Source organism: Giraffa tippelskirchi, chromosome 3 (genome assembly GCF_054371585.1).
Source record: "Giraffa tippelskirchi isolate mGirTip1 chromosome 3, T2T-mGirTip1v1.2.pri, whole genome shotgun sequence".
Lineage (NCBI taxonomy): Eukaryota > Metazoa > Chordata > Mammalia > Artiodactyla > Giraffidae > Giraffa > Giraffa tippelskirchi.
The window spans coordinates 129,463,098-129,490,400 of NC_137277.1; the positions used below are offsets into that span (position 1 = coordinate 129,463,098).

At 46.0% G+C, this 27,303-nt stretch overlaps 1 protein-coding gene across 1 annotated transcript; it reads left to right on the top strand.

Annotated features, from left to right (window-relative positions):
* The first annotated feature begins 10,020 nt into the window (after positions 1-10,020).
* LOC145540756 (5-hydroxytryptamine receptor 5B) lies at positions 10,021-25,354 on the top strand. Its single transcript, XM_081575834.1, has 2 exons — positions 10,021-10,797; positions 24,036-25,354. The coding sequence occupies exons 1-2, from the start codon at positions 10,021-10,023 to the stop codon at positions 24,366-24,368; spliced, it is 1,110 nt and encodes a 369-aa protein (XP_081431960.1). The 3' UTR covers positions 24,369-25,354.
* The last annotated feature ends 1,949 nt before the right edge of the window (positions 25,355-27,303 follow it).

The window sequence follows — 27,303 nt, forward strand, 5'->3', positions numbered from 1 at the left end:
GGTGAGCCCAGCTGGCATGATTTGGGCAACTTGAAAGTATTATTCCCACTTCCAACTTCCAAAGCTCATTTAACGGTCAGTTATCACACCAGGGGAATAGGGACCACGGAGACCATTCCTGCAGTTCAAGAACCTGAATTTCTCTCAGAACACCACTCTTCTCTCCTGCTTCTCCCCACACTTGGAAGGAATTAAAGTCCAAGGCTTCTAGAAATCATAATACCTTCTTCCCCCAAGGATATTGGGCAGAATTGGGGTTTTCATCCAAGAGTGTGAGGCAGGACAGTGAGTGAGGGATTTTTCCTAGAATCTGTACTTAAATCCATGCCTTTTTCAAAATATTTCATGCTTCTCTCTCACACCTTGCAGTTAAAATTCACCAGCATGCTAGAGATTGGTAGGATATTTCTTTTTGGCTCTCTATATTCATCCTGTAAAGCTATACATTAAATTTACCAAATATCATCTGATCTTGATTTATTTTTCTAGTCTGTACTTCTCTACATGGGGTGTTTCCTAGTTCACTTTTCCGAATGAAGAGACTCAGAGACCTTTGATTTTGTTTTCTAAGCACAGTTTTCTTTTGCTCCTCTGAGGCTAGAAATGGCAACCATTGGTCCTTCTAGGACTGACGGCTCAGTTACAGGTGTGTGTGTGTGCTCAGTCACTCAGTTGTGTCCGACTCTTTGCAACCCTATGGACTTTGTAGCCCAGGTTCTTCTGTCAGTGGGATTTTTCCAGACAAGAATTCTGGAGCAGGTTGCTATTTCCTCCTCCAGGGGAGAACTCACGTCTCCTGCCTCTCCTGTATTGGCAGGCTGATTCTTTACCACTGAGCCACCTGGGAAGATCCGAAGTTAAATCAACTGGTCCTTGAAGCTCAGATAGGGTGCAGGATAAAAATTAGCCTGCAGGGGGGAATGTGAGTAATTCCAGATCTCATTACAGCCCTCCTTCTCAATTTTGCCTTTCTGCTTAAAATGTAGAAGTCCACCTAGACAACCCCTCTCTTCCATGCTCCCCCTTGTTTTCCTTATTCTGCTTTAACTTCTTCCCATGCTGGGAGGTAGCCTATGGGAAGATGAGCCAGAGGGCAGAGCTCTCAGTTCAGTGGGGCCAGCCTGGGATGTGACCTATTGGTGCAAGGTCCTCGTGGTAGTCTTTATTATCATCACTGACGCTGGAGAACTTTTCAGCTGTAGGCCAAGAATCTTTGCTAGAAGTCCTTGCTTTAGTAAGAAAGGAAGGATTTTCAAGGGTTGAGGTTTGAATGGGGAAAAAAAACATTACCTTGTTTATCATGGAAAAGAAAGAAGCTAGGGGGAAATGGAGCCCACCTGCTAATTAAAACTCTTAAGAGTTGTAGGAGGAACAATTACCATAAAGCACTCTCTCTCCCATGTTCCAGCAAACAAATTAGCTTCAACACCCACATGGTGGAAAAACAAATGCCAGTTATGCCTGGATGTTTCCTTGACCACGCTTTCTCTTCCCTATCACCATCTGATTGTTCATGTTACTTTGATAGTGGGTTGCAGATAAGAAAAATTATTTTCACCCACTTTTATTCTAAAGCAAAGCCACCGGCAGTGGGGAGAGTGGGATCAACTCAAACCCAGATTAACTCCTCCTTGTGTGTGAGGTGAGAAAAAGGACACCTTTTTCAACTCCAGATAGAACACAAATCTCTGAGTGGCTGAGGACCAGTGATAGTCATTCATAGCATAGGAGATGAATATGCTTTTAATTGTTAGATTTCAATGTAAAATATAATTGAAGAAATATGTCTTAAAATAGTTTTATAAAGGCAGATGGCATTATAGCATATGTTAATGTACAGAGGATGTGTTTCTAGATGTATTTCTAACTATAGATATAATGGGGTACCTGGCTGAGACTCGACCCCATGCTTTTTAAAACCCTGATAAAGACCAGCAGTGGGTGTGAGGAGGAGAGATGGGTATTTTAAGGTCGCAGGCAGTTATTGCTTTCTCTGGAGGAGCAGGCCTGAATTTCACCTTTGCTGGCAGGCAGTTCCTCTGAGAATTTTGGTTATGCCAGCACAGGGGCATGATCCTTTCAACAGAGAATTTCAGGAACCACAAGGATGGAAACTGGTCTGCATGGCTCCATAAAAGAGCATGTTTACTGTGTGTGAACTCCTGGTCACATTCCCTTTAGGGGAATTCTCCAAATATGGATTTAGACTATACTGTCCTTACATTTTGTTTATTCTTGAGGGGGGTGTGTGTGTGAGCGCATGCTCTTGCGGAAGCATTCTTGTTCAAGAATTTAACAGCTGTACTGGGAGCAAAAAGGAGCTGGGACAGTAGCAGGAAGGATGCAGTTACATGTCTTCATTTCACACTTGCTTTATAAAGCTTCACACAAAGCGTCATTGTGATTGAATAACTCTGCTTCCAAGGAAGGTATCTCTTTGGATTTTCAGGTTGCCTAAGTGAGGACAGAGACTAAGGAAAGGCCTTAGGAGGACGGTTTGTTTCTGATGGGAGTAGACATTCTAACGGCCAGACACCCCAAAAATGGGCTGAGCTGTGCAGATTGAGGGGTTGAGGCTGGAACTCCAGACTGTTGCGAACTCCTCATGGGCCCCTACTTGAAGGGACATTATCACCTACAATAGGGTGACTCGGAACAGCCATATCCAATGCTCAGTGCTGTCTCCTGTGTGATTCCTGGGGAACTAAGCCAGGGGACCATGCCAATGTTGAGGAACCTTCTCTGGGAAGACATAGGAAGGGAAACTAGTAGAACTAAGACTTCTGTGGTGGAGCAGGACATTTGAGATGGGAGATGCCGGCCTGAGAGACAAGTCTGAATCACTCAAGTTAGTGGTTTTCAGCTGCAGTGGTTTTGATCCCCAGGAAATGTCTGGAGACATTTGTGGTTGTCACATTTGGGGAGATGCTTCTAGCATCTAGTGGGTGGAGATCAAAGATGCTGCTAAATATCTTATAACAACTAACCCCACCCCCAACAGCAAAGAATGATCTAACCCAAAATGTCAACAGTGCTCAGTTTGAGGAACTCTGGCTTAGACGAAGATAGTAAATGCACTTGGATGTTCATACGCAAATATAATGCAAACTGAGTCTTTAATAATGCAAAATAAAAGGTTGTCTGGCAAAAAAAACAACACAACGAAATGTGTCTGTTGAGGATCTAGCATGTGTCAGGTTTTGTCATGTGTTTGGGGTTCCAGAAGCCAACAGGACAAACTTCTTGTCCTTGTGGAATTTATAGTTGGAAGAGGAGACCCCTAAGAATTGTGTTTCAGATCATAATTATGCTATTAGCTCTTGTGAGTTAACTCATTGAATTCTCCCTATAACCCTGTGAAATATGTGCTCCTATAATAACCCATTTATTAAGACACTGAGGCCTATGGAGGTAAGTACCTTGTCCAAGGTCCCACTGCTGACAGTGAGTCCCAGTCTTTATAGCCTTTAAAATTGTTTTTATCATCATATAGACTTTAGCGCTTCACTAGCTATGTGATTTTGGTAGCTTAATTTATCTTGCTTCTTTGTTTACGTGTAGAATGGAGATAATGAAAGTATCACAGAAGGCTACTGAGAAAAGTAAATGTGTTGATTGACAGAAAGTGCTTGCACATAGTGAAGGTTAATAAGTCGTGTAAGGAAAGTGGAGAGAGAAGAGCTGAAAACCTGCTTTAGACCAGCGGCCCCCAGAAGTGTGGTGATAGGATCAGCAAGAGCATCTGGGAGCTTTTTAGAAATGCAAACTCCTGGAACTTCCTGGTAGTCCAGGGGATAACCATGCTCCCAGTGCCAGGGGCCGGGGTTCGATCCCTAGTCTGGGAACTAAGATCCCACATACTGCAACTATTGAGCCCTCGCACAACTTGAGAAGCCTGTGCACTGCAATGAAGACTCAGAACGGCCAAAATAAATAATTTTTTAAAAATTATTTTTTAATTTAAAAATTGCAAACTCTTGTCCCCAGCTCAGGCCTAACGCTGGGACTGGGCCCTAGCATCCGGGTTCAACAAGCTCTGAGGGTAACTCTGATGCAGGTTGAAGTTCAAGAACTCATGCATGAGACCCTTCTGAGGGCAGTGGTGTTTGGGCTGTGAAATGGGAGTGCTTCTTCACCCAGTCCTAACTTCCTCTCCAACTACAACCTGCTTTTTTTTTCCAGTTTTTTTGGAACTCTATATTTCCTCCCTTCTCTTTTGCTATTTCTTCACTTTTGCTTGGCTTCTTCTTAATCGATCCCTTCTCCTCACCATGTATGACCAGGTATTTTCCTTGATACCCTTCCACACCCTCAACTGCTCTCCACCTGTTACAAAGTCCAAGATCGCTCTGCTCCCGCAAGATAAGTCAATGAATCTGAGCAAGGTGTTGGGATCGGGAAAGGACTTTATCCAGGAACCGGCTGACCCGTGGATGGAGAAGATGGAAGGCTAGCACCTCAAAATAACCATTTTTTTCCAGGCCTGCTTGCCAGGTTCTTTCATGGATCAGGCATGGGAGGGAGAGGTGAAGAAAACAAAGTTAAAAAAACTATTCAGTCCTTGCAAATGTCCCCTAGAATGGCAAACCTCAGGCAGAGGAATGTTTTAGTTTCATTTGCTTACAGTCCTTCACAAGTGGGCCACTCAGGTTATCTCCCTGAGGCAGGCCATTGTGTATGCTTAGGAAAGTGGCAGGAAGGGGGTTAAAGTCACAGAAGCAGATTCAGCATAAATTCAAAATTAACCCTTCCAGCTTCCATACCTTCAGTGAGCTAGTTCTTGACTCTCATTCCTTCACTCGCTCATTCATTCACGCATGCATACATGCTCACTGAGCCATGGGAACAAGGGCAAGGAGAACCCAGCCATATCCTCCGGAACCTTGCTGCTTTCCAGTGAGAGGCAGAAACATGTCCTGTCCCAGGACTGCCTCAGGGTCCAGCCAGCGCAAGGTCACTGCTGAGGCTGGGGCTGAGGCAGAGGTGGGGACCAGGACCAGCTTCTCAAAGGAGGTGACACTTAACTAGGTCTGAGAGTTGATGAACTGATGAACTGAATGGATAGGAAAAGAGCCTGATAAAATAATGTTAAAAACCATCTGGAGAGCACAAGGGCAGTAATACAAAAGAACAAAAGCTTTTTTAATAAAAGCAGAAGAAGGTCATTGCGGGAGATGCCTGGAAGCACTAAAGCATGGAATCATATGATTAAAGATGATGGAAATGTTCTACCTCTGTTTTCTTTAAAAGCAAAACCTGACAAACCAGAAGTGAATGAACTGCAGGCACTTGCAGATCCTTCTCTGCCGGTCCCTTTGTTTTGTTTTTGTTCTTTTGTCTCCAAGCCTCTGCTCACCCCTCTTCCTCAGATGGCTGTGCCTCTGTCCTCCTCCTCCACCCCCCACCCCCCACCTCCTCCTCCTCCACCTCCCTCAGGGAAAGTCCTCCTGTCTTTTAGTGTCCAGGTCAAAAGCTGCCGCGCTGCCGCGCTCTCCGCTGCTTCTCATTGGAGGTGACTCCTCTCCCGCAGCAAAACCAGATACTTTGTTTCTACTTCTAATCAGCTGTTGGCACATTCTGCTGCATTCTAGTCCCATCACAGATAGATTTTGTTCTGTGTTGGATGAAAAGTCTTCAGGGTCAGAACAACATCTCACCTGCTTCTGAACCTCCCAATGTTTTGCCCCCAACAGTCAGGACTGGGCTTTGCTGCACAGAATCACACACGGCCCAGGGATGAGAAGGCAGATGCACATTTCCTGCTGGGACAGGAAACACACACAACAATGACTCCAGAGAAATCAAAAAGTTAAATTCCTAAATCTATCCATAAACTTTAGTAACAGAAATAAATGGCAGGAAAGTAACATCATTACAAAGTAAATTAAGAACATCAGTGGAGACAAAATCAATGGGTCCTATCATATAAAAGAAAAAAATTTACTCAACAAATGTAATAAAATCATAAATGCAAAGAGAGGAATGACAGAGAAAAAAGTATATGACACCAACAAGGATGAAAATCTGCTCTTTAATTACACTGAAATTGATCAATAGCCATAAGATCAGTATCCAGATTCTGATGTAAAGTAGTTAAAAGGGGATGAACAGTTTCTACACAAGAATATATACATAATAAAAATCAGCATGTGGAAAAATCAGGGATTTTTTAGCCATTGAAGAAAAGCAAACTAAAACAATTGAAATAAATCATTATACTCCAATTAAACTCTTTTTTTTTCTAATAAAAAATAGATTTTGGCAGGACTGTCGGTCTCTTTCTTGTTTCTCCAATGCCAGAGCTAACACAACAGTGACTCCATTAAATCTGTCTAGGGTACACTTTGGAAATATGTAAAAAGAGCAATCACACAATTCCTATAGTTCTACTCAGTTACTAAATTTGGAGGGGGAATATATCAAGGAAATATCTCAAAAGGGTGAAAGAATTCTGCTAATTATAATTTTTTAAAACAATTTTATTTATTTCTTCATTTTTGGCTGTGCTGGGTCTTCGCTGCTGCTCAGGCTTTTTCTCTAGTTGTGGCGAATGGACTCTAGTTGCAGTGTGTAGGCTTCTCAATGTGGTGGCTTCTCTTGTTGCAGCGCACGGGCTCTAGAGCACCAGTTCAGTAGTTGTGTATGGGCTTACTTGCTTCTCAGCATATGGGATCTTCCCGGACCAAGGATCGAACCCAAGTCTCCTGCATAGGCAGGCCAATTCTTTTACCACTGAGCCACCAGGGAAGCCCTGCTAATTGTAACTGGAAAATCAGCAAACCAAAGGCCTGACAAGCACTGGGCAGGGCCTAGAAGTTTACCCTGTTTGCAGGCTAACAAGCCACCATGTAACTTTTTCATAGATGCTGTCACAAGACAAAAGACTCCCAGGCCAAAGGCAGAGGACTTTATTCCTCTGGGCAGAAGCTGCCACCGGAGCTTCATGTTCATGTGTACTGGCTCTCCTCGTTTCCCAAGTCCATGGGGTTCTAGAAAGGTCCCCAGGCTGGACCCTGCATAGGCAGGGGCCTGTTAACAGAGAGGAACACTTAGCCTGGGGGACTCCTCACTGTTATAGTAATGGAAGCAAGCTTGCCCTTGGCCCAGGGGGAGGGGTTCCTTTACCCTGTAAGGTGGCTTGCTACACATACACTGCAACTAGAGTCCATTCGCCACAATGGGATGTACTTGTCATCTTCAAGGAACAAGAGCCAGGGTGTCTGGAGTGTGGTGAGCAGGGGAGAGTAGTCAGAGATGAGAGTAGGAAAGCCCAAGAGACAATACAGTTTTGTAATGGGGACAATATAGTTTTCCAAAATGACAAACAGACTTTTCACATGAAACAATTTATATAAAAGAGTTCAATAGAGTGGGAGGTGGGAGGGAGGCCCAAGCGGGTTGGAACATATATATAACTATGGTTGATCCCTGTTGATGTACGGCAGAAATCAACACAATATTGTAATTATCCTTCAATTAAATAATTTTTAAATAAATTAAAAAAAATAAGAGTTCAATAAAAACCATCAAACTGAATCCCCAGTCCAGTGTATGGAGGGTTGTTTGGTATCAAGGACAGATGGGGGAGGGGATCAGAAGAGCTGAGCCCTGCCCCCACCATCAGTTAACAGGCAACAAACCTCTCGATGTTTCTCCATCTGCAAGTGGGTAAGATCAAGTGAAATAAAAGGTGTGAATGTATTTTGTGGTTCCAAATATTTGAGAGAGTACCACTGTAAAAACACAATCTGCATCAAAAGGCCACAAGAAAATGGGATTTAAGCTTTGAAATAGAAATTTAAAATAGTAGCAGCAGTTAGCATTTATTGAACACTTAGTAAACTATTAAACCATAGCTTTATAATAATCTCACAGCAGATGTAATTATCCTCATTTTTAAAATGAGAAAACAGTCTCAGAAAGCTTAAGTTGCTCAAGTCTCTGACCTAATACATGGAACAACATAAAAAACATAACTATGAAGAGAGTATATATAGCAACATGAAAAATATTAAGAGAAATCTGCAAAATAAAAAATTGATTTTAGGCATGAAAAATGTATGTGGACAGACGCAAAGAATGGAAAACAAAAGCATGCCCTGCATCTGACTGGGGCAAGATGAATACTTCTACATTTTTTGATATTTTTTGCTCTTGTTAGAATGTTTGCCCAATAAAAGAGGGAGAAAATTCTTGTGAAACTATTTCAAAGACTAGTCACCATTTCTTTCTAAAGGATGGTCTTTGTCGTGTCAATTTTCTCAACACCATCCCAAATCCAGCTTTTTCCACGTTTCATGCAAACCCCTGCTCCTTGGCATTTACACCTGCTTGTCCAACTCCTGGTGGCTTGACCCCAGCTACTCACACTCTGGCCAGGTCCCATCCTCCATTTATCTCTCTGCAACACTGAAATGCCTTCCTAACAATTCAGTAAGCCTAAGGGCTTCTCCCACCACAGCGTCCCCCCTCTCTGTGATCCCTCAACAGTTCCTCAATTTCCAATACTTTTATCAATCACTTGACCATTATGCCTGAAAGTACAAGTATTTTTACTCTGATTCCTTTGCCTGGAGTGAGTCTGTGTGTGTCAGCAAGAGCAGTCCCACAGGATGCAGAGTCAACGTCCCCAGTCTGTGAATGGATAAGGAAGGGAGAGCAAGGATATTCTTGTTGTCCTTGATACCCAAAGATTTCTCCAGATGCCAGGGATGGGATGCTCAGAGAACCAGGGAAGAACCCCCATCACCCACTGCAGCTTAGGGCATTTTTCCACAGACATTCCCTTCTGCAGACCCTGCTCAGCCTGAGGCTAGGTATTAGTAAGAAACCAGTGGCTGACGACAAGTCAAGCTGCCCTGACAAGAGATGGGGCAGTTTGGGCTCTGTGTTCTTTACATTTCTATTCTACTCCCAGGAATAGGATGTAAGGCAGCTTTAAGTTGATTGAATTATTTTTTAAAGTGTAAGAGACTGAAAATGGGGGGGGCGGTTTAGGGGAATTTCACTTCCCATTGGTTTCCACCTTTGTTCAGGGGTCAACAAAATATAACTCCATCTTCATCCTGGATATGAAGAACTGGAATACATACACTAGGATCAGGAACTCTGGCAACTGCAAAGGGAGGGAGGGTGGAAAGCGAGTAAGGTTCGGGTTAGAGATGGTGAGGAGGTGGTGGACATGCCCTTATCAGCGCCTCGGCCAAACCGCTTAGAAGCCGAGTTCTTTCTATTTAGAGCCGGAGAGAGAACTTCTCAAGGCAGCACGAATCCTCAGAGGGGCAGAAGTGTAGTAAGGGAAGCCGCAAGCAGGATGGAGCCGGGTCGAGGAGCTTTCTGTTTGGCATACCTAACACCCGAGTCTCCTAGTTCACATATACTTAGGATGGAGATCGAGGGAAGCAGAACCTCTCTGTCCCGGAGAGGGCCAGTCCCTCTGTTTCCAGATGTCAAACTGTACCCCAGGTGAGTCTCAGGGGTCCGGCTACGGAATTTCTAGGCGATTGTGAACCTTCTTCAGGGACTCCCGCGTTAGGGTTCTCTCCGCGCAGAGGGGAGAGGGACACCCACCCGTACAGCCTGAAGGCCCTGCTCCAGTCGGCTGGTTCTCCAGACCAAGCCGCTCACGCCCACCCCGGGTGCAGCTCTGCTCAGGGGCCGCCGGGCTCGGAGTCGCGGGCCACTCTCCTAACGCACTCTGCGCGCCTCGGATTCCCCGCCCTATGACAGCGAGGAGAGGCAGGAGGGACTGGCGCAGGGACTAAGGTGGAGGAGTTGGACTCCTGAGGGGGCCCACATTTTTCTCCACTGGAAAAGAGACCCACGAGGACTCAAAGGCGAGGCGCCAGAGGGGTGGGGAGCTGCGGCCCAGTGAGGGACCAGAGTAGGGCAAACTGGACTCCTCTCTGCCCTCCTCATCACGCAAGGCCCCCTTCCACACCCTTACTCGCCGCGTCCACGCCAAGCCCAGGGCGCGCTTACGTCCCTGCGAGGGAGCCGGGATCCCGCGCGCCGCGCGCTATGGAAACAGCTAACCTCTCTGTGGCCTCCACCGGCGTCGCCCTTCGCCTGGGACCCGAAGCCTTCAGCAGCAGCCCAAACCCAAGCGAGGTCGTCGGATCGACCCCAGGCGGTGCGGCCCCGCCGGGCCGAGAACCGCCTTTCTCCGTCTTCTCGGTGTTGGTAGTGACGCTGCTGGTGCTGCTGATCGCGGCCACGTTCCTGTGGAACCTGCTGGTTCTGGTCACCATCCTGCGTGTCCGCGCCTTTCACCGTGTGCCGCATAACTTGGTGGCCTCGACGGCTGTGTCGGACGTGCTAGTGGCAGCGCTGGTAATGCCCCTGAGCTTGGTGAGCGAGCTGTCGGCTGGGAGACGGTGGCTGCTGGGCAGGAGTCTATGCCACGTGTGGATCTCCTTCGACGTGATGTGTTGCACCGCTAGCATTTGGAACGTGGCGGCCATCGCCCTGGACCGCTACTGGACTATCACTCGCCACCTGCAGTACACGCTGCGCACCCGCCGCCGCGCCTCGATGCTTATGATCGCGCTCACCTGGGCGCTCTCCGCTCTCATCGCCCTCGCACCACTACTCTTCAGCTGGGGCGAGGCGTACGACGCTCGACTCCAGCGCTGCCAGGTGAGCCAGGAACCCTCCTACGCCGTCTTCTCCACCTGCGGCGCCTTCTACCTGCCGCTTGGCGTGGTGCTGTTTGTCTATTGGAAGATATATAAGGCGGCTAAGTTTCGCTTCGGTCGCCGCTGTAGGGCTGTGCTGCCCTTGCCCTCCACCGTGCAGGTGAGGCGCGGGTTAGGGAATGGGAATTTGGGAAAGGGGTCGCTGAGGGACGAGGAAGCCTGGCGAAAGGGAGAGCTGGAGTTGCAAGTTTGCATATTTGGCGCAAGCTTTTCAGGTTGGTCACCCGGAGCGCACGCGGAGTTTGCCATCTGCTCTGCTGCAGCGCACGCGGAGGAGCCCAGCATCAGCGCCTGGCGCGCACACGAAGGGTTCATGCGTAGATGGTGCGCGGGGGGAAAGGAGTTCCAGCACCTGCCCACTAGGGCTGGAGCTGGAGCGGGCACCGCGGCACCACGCGGCTGAGAGGGGCGGCAGGAGCAGTGTTGCCCGGTATCGGTGAGCTCGCGGCGGATCCGCTGTGCCCTCCGTTGCTTTTACCCTGGAGCTATTGTGTCCGTGGGAGTCCTCGGCCGCCACTTTTCTAGCCCCGGCTAGACCAAGCGTGACGGCAGGGGGCTGGAAGTTCGTCCTGCCGTTGAACACATTTCTGTGACCATTCGCCCCGTATGTTTGTCTCCACTGCACCCTCATTCACCCCTGCAGTCCCGAAGACTATTCACTCTATTGGCTAGCTTCCTGCCAAGGGGAAAGTAAGGATAAAAATGAATCCAAGTATCACTTTTCTTTCACTGTCTCAACCTCGGTGCTCTCCTTTAGTGACTTTGGAAAGAGATAGAAGGCTTAGGACATTGAGGCAGTTGCTTAATCTCTGTGGGCGTTGTTTCCTCCTTAGACTGGTTAATTCCTACGTAATAGGGCTCTTGGCTTACGTGAGATAAAGAATGCAGACACCTGGCACAGTGCCTGGCAAACGGGGGTGGAGGGGTCGTAGAGCTTGCCAGGAGCGAGGGGATCCTCAGGGCCAGGGCGTTGCCCGGCAGTCTACAATGGGCAACGGAAACGAATGAATGAATGAGAGGAAGGAACCTGCATTTGGCAGAACTTCTCTCCACTGTCTTTAAAATGGGGGCTTTCTGCTTTTTTTGTTTGTTGTTTAGTCTGTAATTCCTGTCAGACTCTTGAGACTCCATGAACTGTAGCTCGCCAGGCTCCTCTGTCCATGGGATTCTCCAGGCAAGAATACTGGAGTGGGCTGCCTTTTCCTCCTCCAGGGGATCGTCCCCACCCAGGGATCGAACTTGCATCTCCTGATTGGCAGGTAGATTCTTTACCCGCTGAGCCACCTGGGAAGCCCCTCTGCCTTTTGGCCAGACCCTAATAGACCCTAGCTTCCTCCTCACCCTGGAAGCCTCGAACTTTCCTCTTGGGTGAGTGTGGGCTTCAGGCCCTCAGTCCTGGAGAATAATAGGAATTATTGCCTCGTTCCTAATACAATGTATGAACCAGGGGAAGGGGACATGAGGAGGGAAAGAAAGAGGGTAAATTTTTTTGTTGTTAGCTTTGTTTTAATTTTGTAAGTTAACTCAGATGCTTAGGTTTTTCAAATTGTGTATTTTTAAAAGCAGGCATCTCCTGACCGCCCCCCCCCCTCATGAAATGGCAGAGGAGTTTTGTAGGATAAAACGGGAATGTCAAGTCTATAATTGGAAAGTGTTGTTAGGGGAGAGCTTTATTCAGAATTAATGATGTCCTTTGAAAGGTCCCTTGGAAATGCCTGGGGTGATTATCCGTTTTCTATCTGATTGCCAAGGCAGGGCAGATTTTTACTAGCTACATCGATCCAGGGTGCACCCAGAGAAATCATGGTGAAATGGATGCCAGAAAGGCTTGCCATGCCTGAGTTTAGTGTTCATTTTTGACAGACCCTACTCAAGCAGTTGATAACAAAGCAGATGTGCCTGAATGATGGGGGACGTGGACAATCAGGATGGTCACTGGTAGGGAGAAAATTCTGTGGGAGGCAGGGCAGCCGGGTGATTCAGCCACCTGCCAGCAATGAGCTTCTTTCACATTTTGGGCTGCAAGCTTCCTCCTCTAAGACACAGCATTGGTCTAAGTCATGGCTAAGAGTCTTGAATCATATGATGCTGAGTTTGTAGATGAGATGGGTTCAAGAACATCCTGCTTCTTTAGGCTCCAGCAAGCCATCACTCAAACTCCTGGGTAATGTTGTAGAGTCAGCAGTTGCAAGCTTGTTGACCACACCCAAACAGAAATTTTAACTAATGTGCCAGAAATACTCTCTCTGTGCCTTCCCTCACCTGCTTTATATAAAAAAAAAAAAATTAATTGGAGGATAGTTACTTTACAATGTATTGGTTTCTGCTGTACAACAACATGAATCAGCCATAAGTATATAAACATCCCCTCTCTCTTGAGCCTCCTTTTCACCCCTCTCCTTCCAACCCACCCTTCTAGGTCATCACAGAGGCTGGTCTGGGCTCCCTGTGTTATACAGCAGCTTCTCACTGGCTATCTGTTTCATGCATGCTAGTGCATATATGTCAATGCTGCCCTCTCGGTTTACCCCACCCTCTCCTTCCACCCCTGTGTCCACAAGACCATCCTTTACATCTGCATTGCTATTCTTGCCCTGCAAATAGGTTCATCAGGACCATTTTCTAGATTCCATATATATGCATTAACATGTGATATTTGTTTTTCTCTAACTGACTTATTTCGCTCTGTATAACCTGCTTTTCTCTACAGTCCAGGGGAAATGAGTAGAGTTGAATTTAGGTCCTGCAAAATGTCTTTATTGCTTTCTGTGGGTGATGGGAGCACTTAGGAAGGCAGAAGGCTTCTGGATTCTGCCTTTTCAGGATTCTGTGACTAGGTCTCAACACTAAAATAGGATCAGGGAGGGATCTGCAATCATGCCTCAAGTTTTGAAAGTAGACATGGAAAGAAATGCCGACTGAGTGAGTTCCCTCTTCCAGGCATGGTGACCCTTCACCTTCTTCCTCTTATTTAATCCGCAGGCTCCAGACACATTGGCAATACAGTGTCTATTTGTCAGGATAAGCTAAGATACGCTGAGTAACACAGAACCCCCAGACTAATGGTTTAACCCAGTTTCACTCAAAGTTCAGTGTGGGTCTGGTGGCCCTCCCCCTGCTCAGCTCTCCTCCAGGCAGTAACTTGTGGATCCAGGCCCCTTGTCATCTTTAAGATCTTTAAGATGGAAGAGGAAGTGAGACCTGGAGATACAGCAGCTTCTACCTGCCTTACCCAGAAGAGCCCCTTCTTTTCACAGTCCATTGGCCAGACACTGGCTGTGAAGACTAGGGGAACCTATGGGTCTTTGGCGAGCATTAACCATCTTTGCCACACAGCTCTCATTTTTGTTGTTGTTTTGTCTTTAAGTTGTGTCTGACTCTTTGTGACCCCATGGACTGTAGCATGCCAGGCTTTGCTGTCCTTCACTATCTCTCAGAGCTTGCTCAAACTCATGTCCATTGAGTTGGTGATGCCATCCAACCATGACAGAGGATGGTCTGTCACCCCCGTCTCCTTCTGCCTTCAATCTTTCCCAGCATCAGGATCTTTTCCAATGAGTTGGCTCTTCACATCAGGTGGCCAAAGTATTGGAACTTCAGCTTCAGCACCAGTCCTTCCAGTGATTATTCAGGGTTGATTTCCTTTAGGATTGACTGGTTTGATCTCCTTGTAGTCGAAGTGACTCTCAAGAGTCTTCTCCAGCACCACAGTTCAGATGATCCAATTCAGGTGCCATAAAGTGAGTTCATCCATGACCTCACAGTTACTGGGTGGAGAAGCTAAAGTCTGTCCTGGGTCTATCAATAAAATCACTGTTCTTTTCATCCCTTTTTCATTATGCTGTGCTCTCTCCAGGAATTTAATTTCTGAGCACTGTCACAAGCATCTAGAACTTCATGGAAATGAGACAGTCATATCCCAGTCAAGGTGGGTCATGGGGATGTCAACTGAAAAAAAAAATACAACCTAAAAGCTGAGAATTATGTTTTCTTTGGCGGACTTTCTGAGAAATTTATCCTGGAAGACAGGTTCTCAGATAGCTTTGAGGTACTCATTGTGTCATCTCATTGCAACCCCATGGGCTGTAGCCTACCAGGCTCCTCTGTTCATAGGGTTCTCCAGGCAGGAATACTGGAGTGGGTCACCATTTCCTTCTCCCAGGGATCTTCCTGACACAGGGATCCAACCTGTGTCTCCTGTGTCTCCTGCATTGGCAGATGGATTCTATACCTGCTGAGCCATTGCAGAAGCCCATGCATGGGGAGCAGGATCTCAAAACTGTGAACTCCTTTGTAGGAGAGTTGGACACAAGTGAATACAGAGGCACCGCCAGTTTCTCTCGAGAGTGAGGGTTAATTCCCACCTGCATCCTTTTTCCCACCTCATAAATGGGACACCATGATGTAGTATATTCTGCTGTCCCTAATGCATCCCCCACGGGTTATAATTGTTTCCTACTATCCTATACTCTTTACTGCTTAGAAGAGGAAAAAAGCAAAGTCAATAGAGATTGTTTGTTTGGTTTTTAAAATGCAACATCAAACATTTTGTTCATTTTAATTGTTTGTCTGATAGCTGTGCCTGATACCAGGGCATGCTTATTTATTAGGCATAGTGGGTACACCACTGAGAGGCACCATACTTTTAGGGGCCCATGGAAATTGTTTAATTTCTTTTAGAGGAAAAGTGAATATAATAGTAATGAGTATGTAATAATGAGTTCAACCTTGATTATATTAGCCTTTATAATAATATGATCATAAAATATAATTTTTAATATTTTTTAATGGAAGAAGGGCCCACAGAGGTATGGATGCCTCAGGCTCAAGAAGGTTATAATGCAGCCTTGGTTGATACCTTCTTTCATTCACTCAATAAATAAACATGTGCTGGGAGACAGTGTGCACATTGGTTAAGAACTTGGGATTTGGAAACAAGGACACCTGGATTTTAATTCTTTTTGTGCCACTTATTAACTCTCTAGCCAAGTGAGTTCAGCTCCATCTGCATTTCCCTGTAGGTAAAATAGAAATATTGCTATCTGCCTCTTAACATTCTTGTGAAGAGTAGATGAGATAACAGTGTCTATGGAGTAACTAAAATAGTAAACCCTAAATGATGGCCACTGTACTATTTTCATTACTACTTTTTGCATTTTTTCTTATAAGTTATAAACAATAAGTTATTATTTTATACCTCTTACTGCTATTACTCACCATTATAGGTGGATTAGTTATTTATTTCTTAACAATTACCCCTATGTTTAATGTCTTAAAACAACAAACATGTATGAACTCAGTTTCTGTGGGTCTGGCATTGAAAACAGCTTAGCTGGGTGGTCTGGTCCAAGGTCTTTTGTGGTTGTAGCTGTGGCTCACACGGCTGTTAGTGGGTGGCCTCTACAGGGCTGCTTGAGTGTCATCCCCAACATGGAAGCTGGCTTCCCCTAGTCTGAGAGCGAGGCAAGGGGGAAACTGCAATGCCTTTTATGATCTGTCTCAGAAGCTACATTTCATCACTTCCCTTAACATCTACTCATTAGAAGTGAGTCACTAACTCCATCCCACTCTCAAGGGAAGGCGAATTAGGCTCCACTTTTGGGAGATGAGTGAATGAACCTGTGAATGTATTTTAAAATCACCACAAAAGGCCACGCAGATGGTATTCAAGGTTATTTGACTTGTACTGACCTGTGCATCAGGCAACATGGTAGCCTCTGAGGTTTCGTAGAAGTGTTCCCTGCTCTCCAGGGATTCATGTTAGTAAACCACAATTACATAATTATAAATGTAATAACGTCTTTTAAATTATTTTATTTTTTTGTCTGTGCTAGGTCTTCACTGCTGCACAAGGTCTTTCTCTAGTTGTGGCAAGCGGGAGCTCCTCTCTCGTTGTGGTGTGCAGTCTTACTGAAGTGGCTTTTCTTGTTGTGGACCACAGGCTCTTGGGCACACAGGCTTCAGTAGTTGTGACTTGCGGACTCTAGAGCTTGGGCTCAGTAACTGTGACGCACAGGCTTAGTTGTCCCACAGCATGTAGGATCTTCCGGGACCAGGGATTGAACTTGTGTCCCCAGCTTTGGCAGGCATATTCTTAACTACTGGATCACCAGGGAAGTCTGCAATACTGTCTTACAGGTGTTCTGTCCAGAGTACAGTGGTCTTGAAAGACTCATAGTATTTGGGAAAGTACTTTGTAACCTGTAAAGGTCAAAATAAATGTGTAGTATTGAACTATCGGGTTTGTGATGACTTGGATATGAATTTTAGGTAATGTCATATTACAAAATATTTGCCTCTCCAAACTAATCTTCCACATTAGAGTTGTGTTATAAGCATACAGTATATGAGCCCTAAGTGACCTAAAAACTGTACAGAATACATGATGTTTTTGTCACATCTTCAATGTTTAGTTGTCATTTGTTCCACCCCAAAGACTAAGGGGCTGTTGGTCTTGTGGACCTAGCCACATGTGGGACCAGGGTTCAGTCAGAGCTAAGCTCTGGGAAGAGGATGGTGGAAAAACACCACCCTCATTCTGAGTCCATCTATTAAAAGAAATATGACTCAAACCAGTCCCATGCCAGCATGCAAGACTATTTTAACTTTAGAAAAGTAAAGTTTATTCATCAAATTGTATGGTAACAATACATCTGGCTTATCATTTGATTCTTTTAAGACTGATACCTAATTGTCTGAGAACTACTTTCTAGAACTATTTGCGTGGACAAAGGAGTATTTTCTCTAGACTTTTAGAAATATCCCTGGCTTTCCCGTCTCTATAAACTTCTTCCTTGTTCTCTTCCATCATTACATTCATTCTGCCTCTTTACCTCTGCTTCCATTTCTCTTTTTCCTGGCTGGATTGTTGGGGAAAGTGCAGGGGAGATGAAGGGGGATGTAGACAAAGTATGATGCAGGGATCAGGTGTCTTCCCCAATGACCTTGCAACAAGCTACTTGTTAAATCCCTGTAGTTCTTGGAGAAGACTGAGTTTCTTGGTAGAAGAATGAGATTCAAATTCCATGGTTATTAACCCTTTCATAGGTCACAGAATTCCTTGAAAATTAAAGAAAGCTTTGGACTTACTGTTCAGAAAGGCTTGTAGGCTCCTGCTTGCCCAGTGTGCTTAGGGCACTGCCTGAAGCCTATTTGGAGGGTGATCCTCAGTCTTGCCTCCCACCCACTCTTCGGAAGAATGGAACCCACAGTGCAGTCAGAACTGGGACTCTCCACAGCACGGCAGTGATTGTCAGGGGAGCCATGGCCCCCTATGCAGCCATGTCAGGACACTGAGGCTGGAAAATGCCTGTGCAAGAGGCAAAACTTTCCCTCTCTCCATTACACCCTCCTTCTATGCCAAGACTCTCTGGCCTGGGAGTCTGGGGACCTCAAGGTAAGAACTCTAACTTTAACAGAGGACCTTCCATTAGCCTCCACCCATAAAAGAGGATGACTGGATCAGATGATATTAGAACAGAAACAAATGTGTAATTTTAAGTAACACACTTGATTACAGTTTCCCTTTCTCAGTATTAACTCCAGTGAGTCCTTAGCCATCCCAGGGTAATTAAGCACCCCCCACCACCAAATTCATATTTTCCAAATGTAATAATAGTAGCGATTGTCCTTTATGTTATGATCGTACCTGAGTTTAGCATAATTGTTCTTTGTGGTGTATGTAATTACACTCAAGGGAAAGGTAATTTTTTTTCAAGCCCAGCAGTGAGTGCTCTACTTTTATTTATTAATCTGTTTTTTTTTTTTTTTTTTTTTTTACAAGAAAACATCTTTATTTTCTGGTTTCTTTTGTACAAGGGAAGCTGCTGAGAAAATTTCTTGTTGTAGTTTGTTAGACAAGTTAGACATTAGACAGCTTCTGTTTGCTTTGAGGGGCTGGTTTGGTTAGTTTTCTCTTCAAGGTGCCTTTGAGAAGTACAACTTGGAGCTTGGTTATCTCCGTACAGCATGGGCAGAGAGAATGGCACCCTGAGTATTCCATCTCCTGACCCTTTGAGCTCTGGATAGAAATGGGGAATTCCAGTTACAATCCAGATTGCCTTCAACCAAAACTGGATGCCTCTCAATGTCCTCTGTCCTCTCCCAGAGGTCTCAGGGCTTGATTAGTCACTAGGATCAGTGCGTCCCCACCACCAGCCTTGTGAAGAGCCTTGCTGTACTGGATGCCTGACCTGTGTGTCACCACGCAAACTGGTTGGTTTCAGAAGTGATTAGGAACTGTCTTTCTTTTTTCTGCTTTCCTTTTCTAGTTCTTCTTAGGGTGTTCATCTGACAACATCGGCGGTTTACAAATGTTTGTGGGTGCTTTCTGCCTTTCTGCAGCAGCTGGATTTTTTTTTAATTAAAGGGGAGGGAAGGGACATTCCTTTTACTTAAAGGGGACATAAAGCTGACATTTCTGAGGTCCTGCCATGTACTACTGTCTCACTGTCATCCTCCAGGAAGCCCACCATATATGATAGATAAAGTTCTTCATTGTTGGAAACGTAAAAATGGGAGCTCAGATTGGAATCCTGTCTAATCACTAATTTGCTCTGAGCATTGGTTTCCTCATTCCTTAGTTACCGGCTGCTGTTATAACTGAGTAAGATGGTGTATGGAACCACATGGCCAAGTAGTAGATGACTGTCAGGAACTCTGAAAGTCTGAGATTTTTCCCTGCTGGCAGGCTAACAAGTCAGCCTACCCTAGTTTACTGGATGCTGACAAAAGACACGAGACTTGTGGGTCAGAGTCAAAGGATGTTATTACTCGTGTTACACAGGCAGCATGAACTTTATGTGTGCATGTGTTCTCTCCCCTTCGAAGTCCCATGCGACTGACACGGAGTGGGCCAGCTGGATTTGCATCACAAATAGTAGGGAAACTCCCAGATTAGGGAACTCAAGTCTGTATTGTCCAGGACTGAACAATATATAAACCTGCCCTTTGCTTTTTGGAAACCTGAATCTTTAATAATGGGTTGCAAGTAAACCTGTCTTCTTTTCTACTGGGAGATACTCTCTCACTCTTCCAAGGCTGTTGACAGGCTGGTCCAAAACAAGACCTGTCAGTGCCTCTGCTGGCAAAATGTGTAGAAACACAAGAGACTTAAAAGAGACTTGTATCCCCCAAATAACTATTTAGTGTTATTAGTGAGATTTTACTATAGACCATACAAAACACTAGGTGCTGGGGACGCTTCAGTGGACAGGACACTTGTGTCCCTGCCCTCCTGGAGTGTTGATTGTGACACAATATTCACAATCAGAATGAAGATTCAGAATCTGTGCCTTGGTATCAGAGTGCTTATGAGAATAGTGGGACAGGATATTTGAAGTTGGGACTTCATGAAAAATTCTAGTACATAGTCCCTATATGCACTAGTCTAGTCTAGTGTCAGTTGCTCAGTCTTGTCCAACTCTTTGTGACCCCAGAGACTGTAACCTGCCAGGCTTTTCTGTCCATGGGATTCTCCAGGCAAGAATACTGGAGTGGGTTGCCATTCTATTCTCCAGGAGATCTTCCTGACTCAGGGACTGAACCTGGGTCTCCTGCATTGCAGGCAGATTCTTTACTATCTGAGCCATCAAGGAAGCCCCAGTAGATGATTAATAAATGTCAGCATATGTTGTCTGGCTGATTTGGTCCTTAATTAATTTTAGATGGAAAAGCCTCAGATTCTATGGAGATGTTTAGGTGAACTCATCTTTTAGGTCATGTCTCACAGTGGCAGAGAGAAGCCAAAGAGGCCTGGAGTCAGACAGATGGGCAGGCACCTTGGTTCTGCTTTGCCCTGCTCGTGTGACCTTGCTCATAACATCTGATATTTCCAAACTGTGATATCTGTGTACTCAGAGCACCTGTCATTTTACAGCGGGACAGAAGGTAGCAGGTGCTACTGGTTGTGTGCCTTCAACAGTTAGTATTTTTACCTTCAGATTAATGGATTCTAAGAGTCTGAGACCTCTTAAGCCAGAACGGTCAGTTTTACAACAGGTGTAGAGAGGATTGTCAGGGCTTCCCTGTTGGCTCAGACAGTAAAGAATCTGCCTGCAATGCAGGAGATCTGGGGTTCAATCCTTGGATCAGGAAGATCCCCTGGAGAAGGAAATGGCAACCCACTCCAGTACTCTTGCTTGGAGAATTCCATGGACAGAGGAGCCTGGCAGGGCTACAGTCCATAGGATCATAAAGAGTTGGACACAACTGAGTGACTACCACTGCTAGAGAGCATTGTCAGGGCAAAGAGGCTGAGGAGACATCCAACCAAAGAGGAAAGATAGAGAAGCTCCGGGATGGCCCCAGAGCTGACTGCTGGAGCCCCTAGACATTCCCAGGAAGCCAGAGACATTCATTCTGAAGGCATCCCAAGCATAAACGTGATCCTAAAATAGGTTCTGTGTTTTCTCAACTGTCAAATGGAGATAATAGCCTGAAGGTTTGGCATGAGGGCGAATCAGAGTTATTCATCACAAGTGTCTGTTTTACGGTGGCTTTTCTGGAATTGTTCGTGTCTTTTGGTTTTCTATTTCTTCAGATGAAAAAAGCCATGCTTGTCAGTCTTGTAGCAAACCAGCGTCTGACCTCATTGACTTGTTGACTTTGAGGCTGTTCTGGAAAGATTCCATTGTCTGTCCTGTCCCTCTGCACAGGATGCAGTAGGCTCAGGTGACAAGCTGTGAACACAGGCTCCACTTTGGTGGAGCAAAGGGGGACTCTGCTAAATGCTGCAGTGGTGGAGGCTGAGGTGTTTTAAACCTATTTAATCAGTGGATTTGCCTTTTCTGTTTCTCTTCCCCCAGGATCCCTTTGAACTGAATCGACCCCATGTGTTTACTTTGTAGCATGACAAGGGTTTGGAATTGTGTTAAGCGAGGAAGGAATTCAAGTGCCTGAGAGGTCATTGAGGTCAGCAGAGAAATCTTTTCAAAAGTGCCCATTAATGAGCTGAATGGGAGGAAGACAAACAAACCACCTGCCGCTGCCTCTCATGCCCTGATAATATTGTTTTCTGCGGACAATAGACTGCTAATATTCATAGGTGATTTTAGGATGTCACGTTTTCTCCCTCAGACTTCCATTAGTGGATGATGGTCATCCATCGTGTGAGAATTGGTCAGTGTAACCTCTTCTAAAGCGGAGAGATGAGCTTCAGCTCCTGCCTGCCTCGAGGAACCAGAAACCTTGGGATGGCTCATTAAGGAGGGGGTGCCCGCTGGTCTTCACAGGGTGCGTGTTTGCGGAGACAGGACTTGGTAAGGGGCAGAGGGGTGGGGAGGAGTGAAGTGCTGGTTGGTCTCTCCTGGAGTCACCTGCCTTTTCCTTCTCTCTCTCTGAGTGGCAGGCAGGAGGAGGCTGGGTTTACACTCATAAAGGGAAGGACTCAATTTTGTCCATATCATCATGATCTGTTTCAGGATGACTTAGTGATTTTCCTAATAAATAGAGGTGAGTGTTGGGAGGAAGTAGCAGAGATGGAGAATTTGAAGGTAGAGCTTAGAGTGAGGAGCCCCAGGTTTGCACAGATCAGACCACCTGGGTGCCTTCTAAGCTCCATCCTGCCCCAGGTGAGAGGAACCTGGGCTCTTCCCTCGGTGCCTTGAGGTCGGGTGGCTCTCATGATGGTTGCTGCCAATTGTGTCTGGGAGAGAAACTAGCTGCAGTCCTTGCCTGGGAGCCCCTTGCCTCTGTGTTTTCTCCAGCATCATGGCTGGCAGCATTCTGGAAAGGAAGAGATGTGCAGGTGAGGAGCATGTGGTTGAAATGATCAGTCAACGTGGCACCTGTTTCCCAGGCACTGACCGGGTGCCAGGTGGTGCTGCCAGGCAGGTGCTGTACAAGGAAAACCCAGCCTGCTGTGGTTTAGCTTGGGCCAGAGGGGCGCCACGTGTAACACCCATGATCACACACATGGCTACAAAGGAGGGGAACGTGGTACCAGATCACAGAGAGATGTGATTGAGTTTAAAGGGGCAACAGGGCTGCTCTGAGAGGCTGGTGGCCTTTAAGCTGAGACTCAAGAGGCAGATACGAAGTGACCAAAGCCTGGGGGTGAGAGGGTGGAGAGCAGCCAGAGGCTCCTTAAATGGTAGCTAATTATCACCACAAAGTCACTTACACTTTGTTTATTTTAAGCTGCTGCTAAGTCGCTTCAGTCGTGTGCGACTCTGTGCGACCCCATAGACGGCAGCCCACCAGGCTCCGCCATCCCTGGGATTCTCCAGGCAAGAATACTGGAGTGGGTTGCCATTTCCTTCTCCAGTGCATGAAAGGGAAAAGCGAAAATGAAGTTGCTCAGTTGTGTCCAACTCTTAGCGACCCCATGCTGTAGCCTACCCGGCTCCTCCGTCCATGGGATTTTCCAGGCAAGAGTACTGGAGTGGGGTGCCATTGTCTTCTCCGTTTAAGCTAGGCAATACAAAATTATCTCCTAATTTAAAGTGAATTCACTTAACACAGTAATCATATCATTTCTTGCAATATTGATGTTTACAGGCAGCCTGCCTCTCTGGCTGTGAACTTTGTGAGGGGCAGGCCTGGGTCTGTTCATTCAGGGTCTGGGTCCCAGACCCACCCCTCTGCATGAGTACTGAGTTGTGAGTGCCTGTGGCAGGGGGTTGTGCTGGGCACCCACACATATTCCCAGTGCTCATTCACAATGGCCTTATGGCAGGGAGGGGGCTTGGTCACTTAGCTTCATACACAGGAAATGGCTTGGCCAGTGGGGCTGGAGCTCAAGCCAGGGTCTGACACTAAGGCATATGCTCTTAAGTGCCTCCCCCCGCACCCCTTTTTAGATCATATTATTATTTGATTGGGATTTCCTAGTGGCTCAGATGGTAAAGAATTATTTGTTCTAATATCTGACGTTGTGGGGACCACTGCCACTCTCAGTCCCTGAAGAACCTTCAGGACATATTTTAACTTACAGTTTCAAGAACTTTTTCACCTAGCATTAATATTTGGGAGTGGATTATGCCATCAGTTGAGCTTCCCTGATGGCTTAGGGGTAAAGAATATACCTGCAATGCAGGAGACACGGGAGATGCCCATTTAATCCTTGGGTCAGGAAGACCCCCTGGGGGAAGAAATGGCAACCCACTCCAGTATTCTTGCCTGGAAAATTCCATGAACAGAGGAGCCTGGTGGTCTACAGTCCTTAGGGTCACAAAGAGTACTTACATGACTGAGCACACACATGTGATGATGATGGCATCAATGCATCTTGTATGGGGCTGGAGGGGAGGGGCTGGCCAAATTGGATGTATTGTATGCCACTGTATTGCCCAGCATTACGCATTTTATCTTTGAATTATGCATTTCCTCTGTTCCCAGGTAAAGGAGACCCCTCAGGAGGCTGAGATGGTGTTCACGGCCCGCCGCCCCACGGTGGCCTTTCAGACAAGCGGAGCCTCGTGGCGGGAGCAGAAGGAGAAGCGGGCGGCCGTGATGGTGGGCATCCTCATCGGCGTGTTCGTGCTGTGCTGGATCCCCTTCTTCCTGGCTGAGCTCATCGGCCCCCTCTGTGCCTGCAGCCTGCCCCCCATCTGGAAAAGCGTGTTCCTGTGGCTTGGCTACTCCAACTCTTTCTTCAATCCCCTGATTTACACGGCATTTAACAAGAACTACAACAATGCCTTCAAGAACCTTTTCACCAAGCAGAGATAAACCCAGGGCTTGGAGAGGGGAAGGAACTGGAATTTCTCCCCTTCATTTGTGATCTGGGCCAGAGCCATCCAACTGCTGAGTATTAATGACGTTTGGGAACCATACCACTTGGGCCTGGACTACAGGAGCAGTGAAGCCAAAGGCCCTCCAGAAAGACAGCGGGTAGGTGGCAAGCGTGCAGCTATGCCCTCTCACCGAGTGATGCAGACATTGCTAATCGATCTCAGCATATCTTCCCACTGAGCTGGAATTCAGCCTCAGAATCCTTTCTGGACAGTGCATTCGGCAGTTGTTGCTAATTGGCCAGAATTCATGAAAGAGTGGCATCCCAGGTAGCGCTAGTGGTAAAGAAGCTGCCCGCCCATGCAGGAGATGTAACAGACATGGGTTCAATCCTTGCGTCGGGAAGATCCCCTGGAGGAAGGCATGACAACCCACTCTGGCATTCTTGCCTGGAGAATCCCATGGACAGAAGAGCCTGGCAGGCTACAGTTTATAGAGTTTCAAAGAGACAGACATAACTGAAGCAACTGAGCACGCAGCATACAAGAGTGGAAGCTGATTTGCTTTTCCTTTATCTCATTACCATATTCTCAGCACAGGGCCCATTGACCTGTTTGGTGGCAGAACAGGCACCTGGACTCAAGTCTGCCTGAATCTTAACATGGGAAAATGAAGGGAACACAACTGAAATCTGACTGGACTCCATATTTCAATGTTGGCTTGCGTTTTGTACCATGAGACCCACACATGATGTAGTGATTCCACTTGTACTTTTCTACTTGGATTCCAGCAAGGGGCCTTAGAGGAAGAGTCTAGGTATGGTTTGGGGGAGGGGGCAGTGATATTTTTAGGCTTACTCTCCCTATTGGATAGGATGCTTTATCACTGTGTTCATTTGGCCTGGGCCTTGACTTAATGTAAGATCATTATGGAAGCATCCCAGGCAGAGGGAATCATTTACATTGAATACTTCTTAAAAGCAAGTTGTTTGCTGACTAATTTGATGGCAACTTCTGTTGGACATTTCAGACTTAAACTTTTTCTTTACTTAGGCCTTCCCTGACTACTCACTATAATTACAAAATGCTCAATTTCTGAGACAGATCAGCTGATGATTAACTTTATGTAAGGATGTACTTGTAATTCCTTTTATTTATTTTTGAGCTTTTTATTTTGTATTGGGATATACGGCTATACCCTAATGAAAAAAAAGTTCAAAAATGATCAATGTTTTGATTTAGTGTCAGGTAAACAGTGAAGGGACTCAGCCATACATATCCATGTATCCGTATGTAATTCCTTTTAATACAGAGTATCAGAAATAGAAATCTATTGACAAAATATAAGATTTACAATAAATATTACAGGAACTTCTTTAAGCCTAGTCTCTCTTCTGCCTCAGATCTCTCTGCCTGTAGGACATGAGGCTGTAACTGGAATTAATCTCATCAGGATTTATTTGCTGATTAAGTTATCACTGAATGGTCTTCACGTCCAAATCCAGTTCCACAAAGTTCCAGGCCTGTAGGGTGGATGTGGCTAACCTAGCAGTTATATTTTATAAATTTTGTCCTGCATAAAGCATGCTTCTCCCCTTTATCATGGCCTCCATGTTCCTTCTGGCATGTCTGAGGGGAATCTGGATTCTGCTCACAACTGCTGTCCTCTGTGAGCATCTCTTTCATGTGTGGGTACCACCCTAGAAGCCTTCTTTTTGACCCCTGACCTGCTCCCTCCACACTGAAGCTGGATGGTACAGAGGAGTGTCTTTTAAACTCCAGGTCAAGTGGCCATGAAATCAGTTGGCGATATCTCAGTCAGCTATAATCTCAAAATCTGCACACAATCACTGCAGAATCTGAGTGGTGTATAGCAACAAGTCTCCTTCTCTGCTGAGGTGTCTGTGAGTTGCTGGGATTTCACTGGTTCAGGCTGAGCTCTTCTGGGCTCAGTTTCAAGCTGCAGGTTGGTTCCCATCTGGCTCCATGTGTGTCTGAACCTCCTCTGGCCAGCAGGGTAAGTTCTTCTCCAGAGAGGCTACAAGAGGGCAAGTCCAATACATAGCATGTTCTCAAACCTTTGCTCCTGTCAAGGCTGCTAACAACCCAAGACCAGGCTGAGCCCGAAGTCAAGGGGTGAGGAAGCACATTCCACCTGCCAGGGTGCCGTGACAAGGGTGTCTGCTCTGGGGAGTGAAGAATGGAATCCAATACAGTGGTTAGCATTTTTCAAAAATTAAATAGAACAGGAAAAACATTAGACTGTAGTATGGAAAGGGTATGCATTGTCTCTTAAAACTTTTGCCTCAGGTGTGTTTCATATAGATTATCAGTCATGGCTTAGCTGGGCTCCCTGATTCTGCCCCTGCCTCCCCTGCAGTCTGTAGTCAGCATACCACCAGAGGCATCTTCACTGAAATCTTGTCAAAACCCTCCCATGTTTCCCCACACGGGTCCCCTTCCCGCTCTTCAGACTCACTTGTTGTGCACGCTCCTACCTACATCTTGATACCTGCTCCTCTCTATGCCTGGAACTCTCCTCACACAGGTATCTACCTATGCGACTCATTCCTTCACCAGTAGTGAGGTTTTGCTTATTAATATTTATTTAGTGCTAAGAACATAGATAATCCTAAAGAAGAGGCAGGCAACTAAGAAAGAGTAATTTTTTCTAAATAGGATTTTCATAATGAAAACACTCATGAGTCAAACCTCTAAAACAGAAAAGCATACAAATCTAGAAAAATGCAAAATACTTTTTCTCTCTTACATGAATTAACCTGAAGAGAAAGTGAAAGTGTTAGTTGCTCAGTCATGTCTGACTCTTTGAGACCCCATTGACTGTACAGCTCACCAGGGTCCTCTGTCCATGGAATTTTGCAGTCAAGAATACTGGAGTGGGTAGCCATTCCCTTCTCCAGGGGATCTTCTTG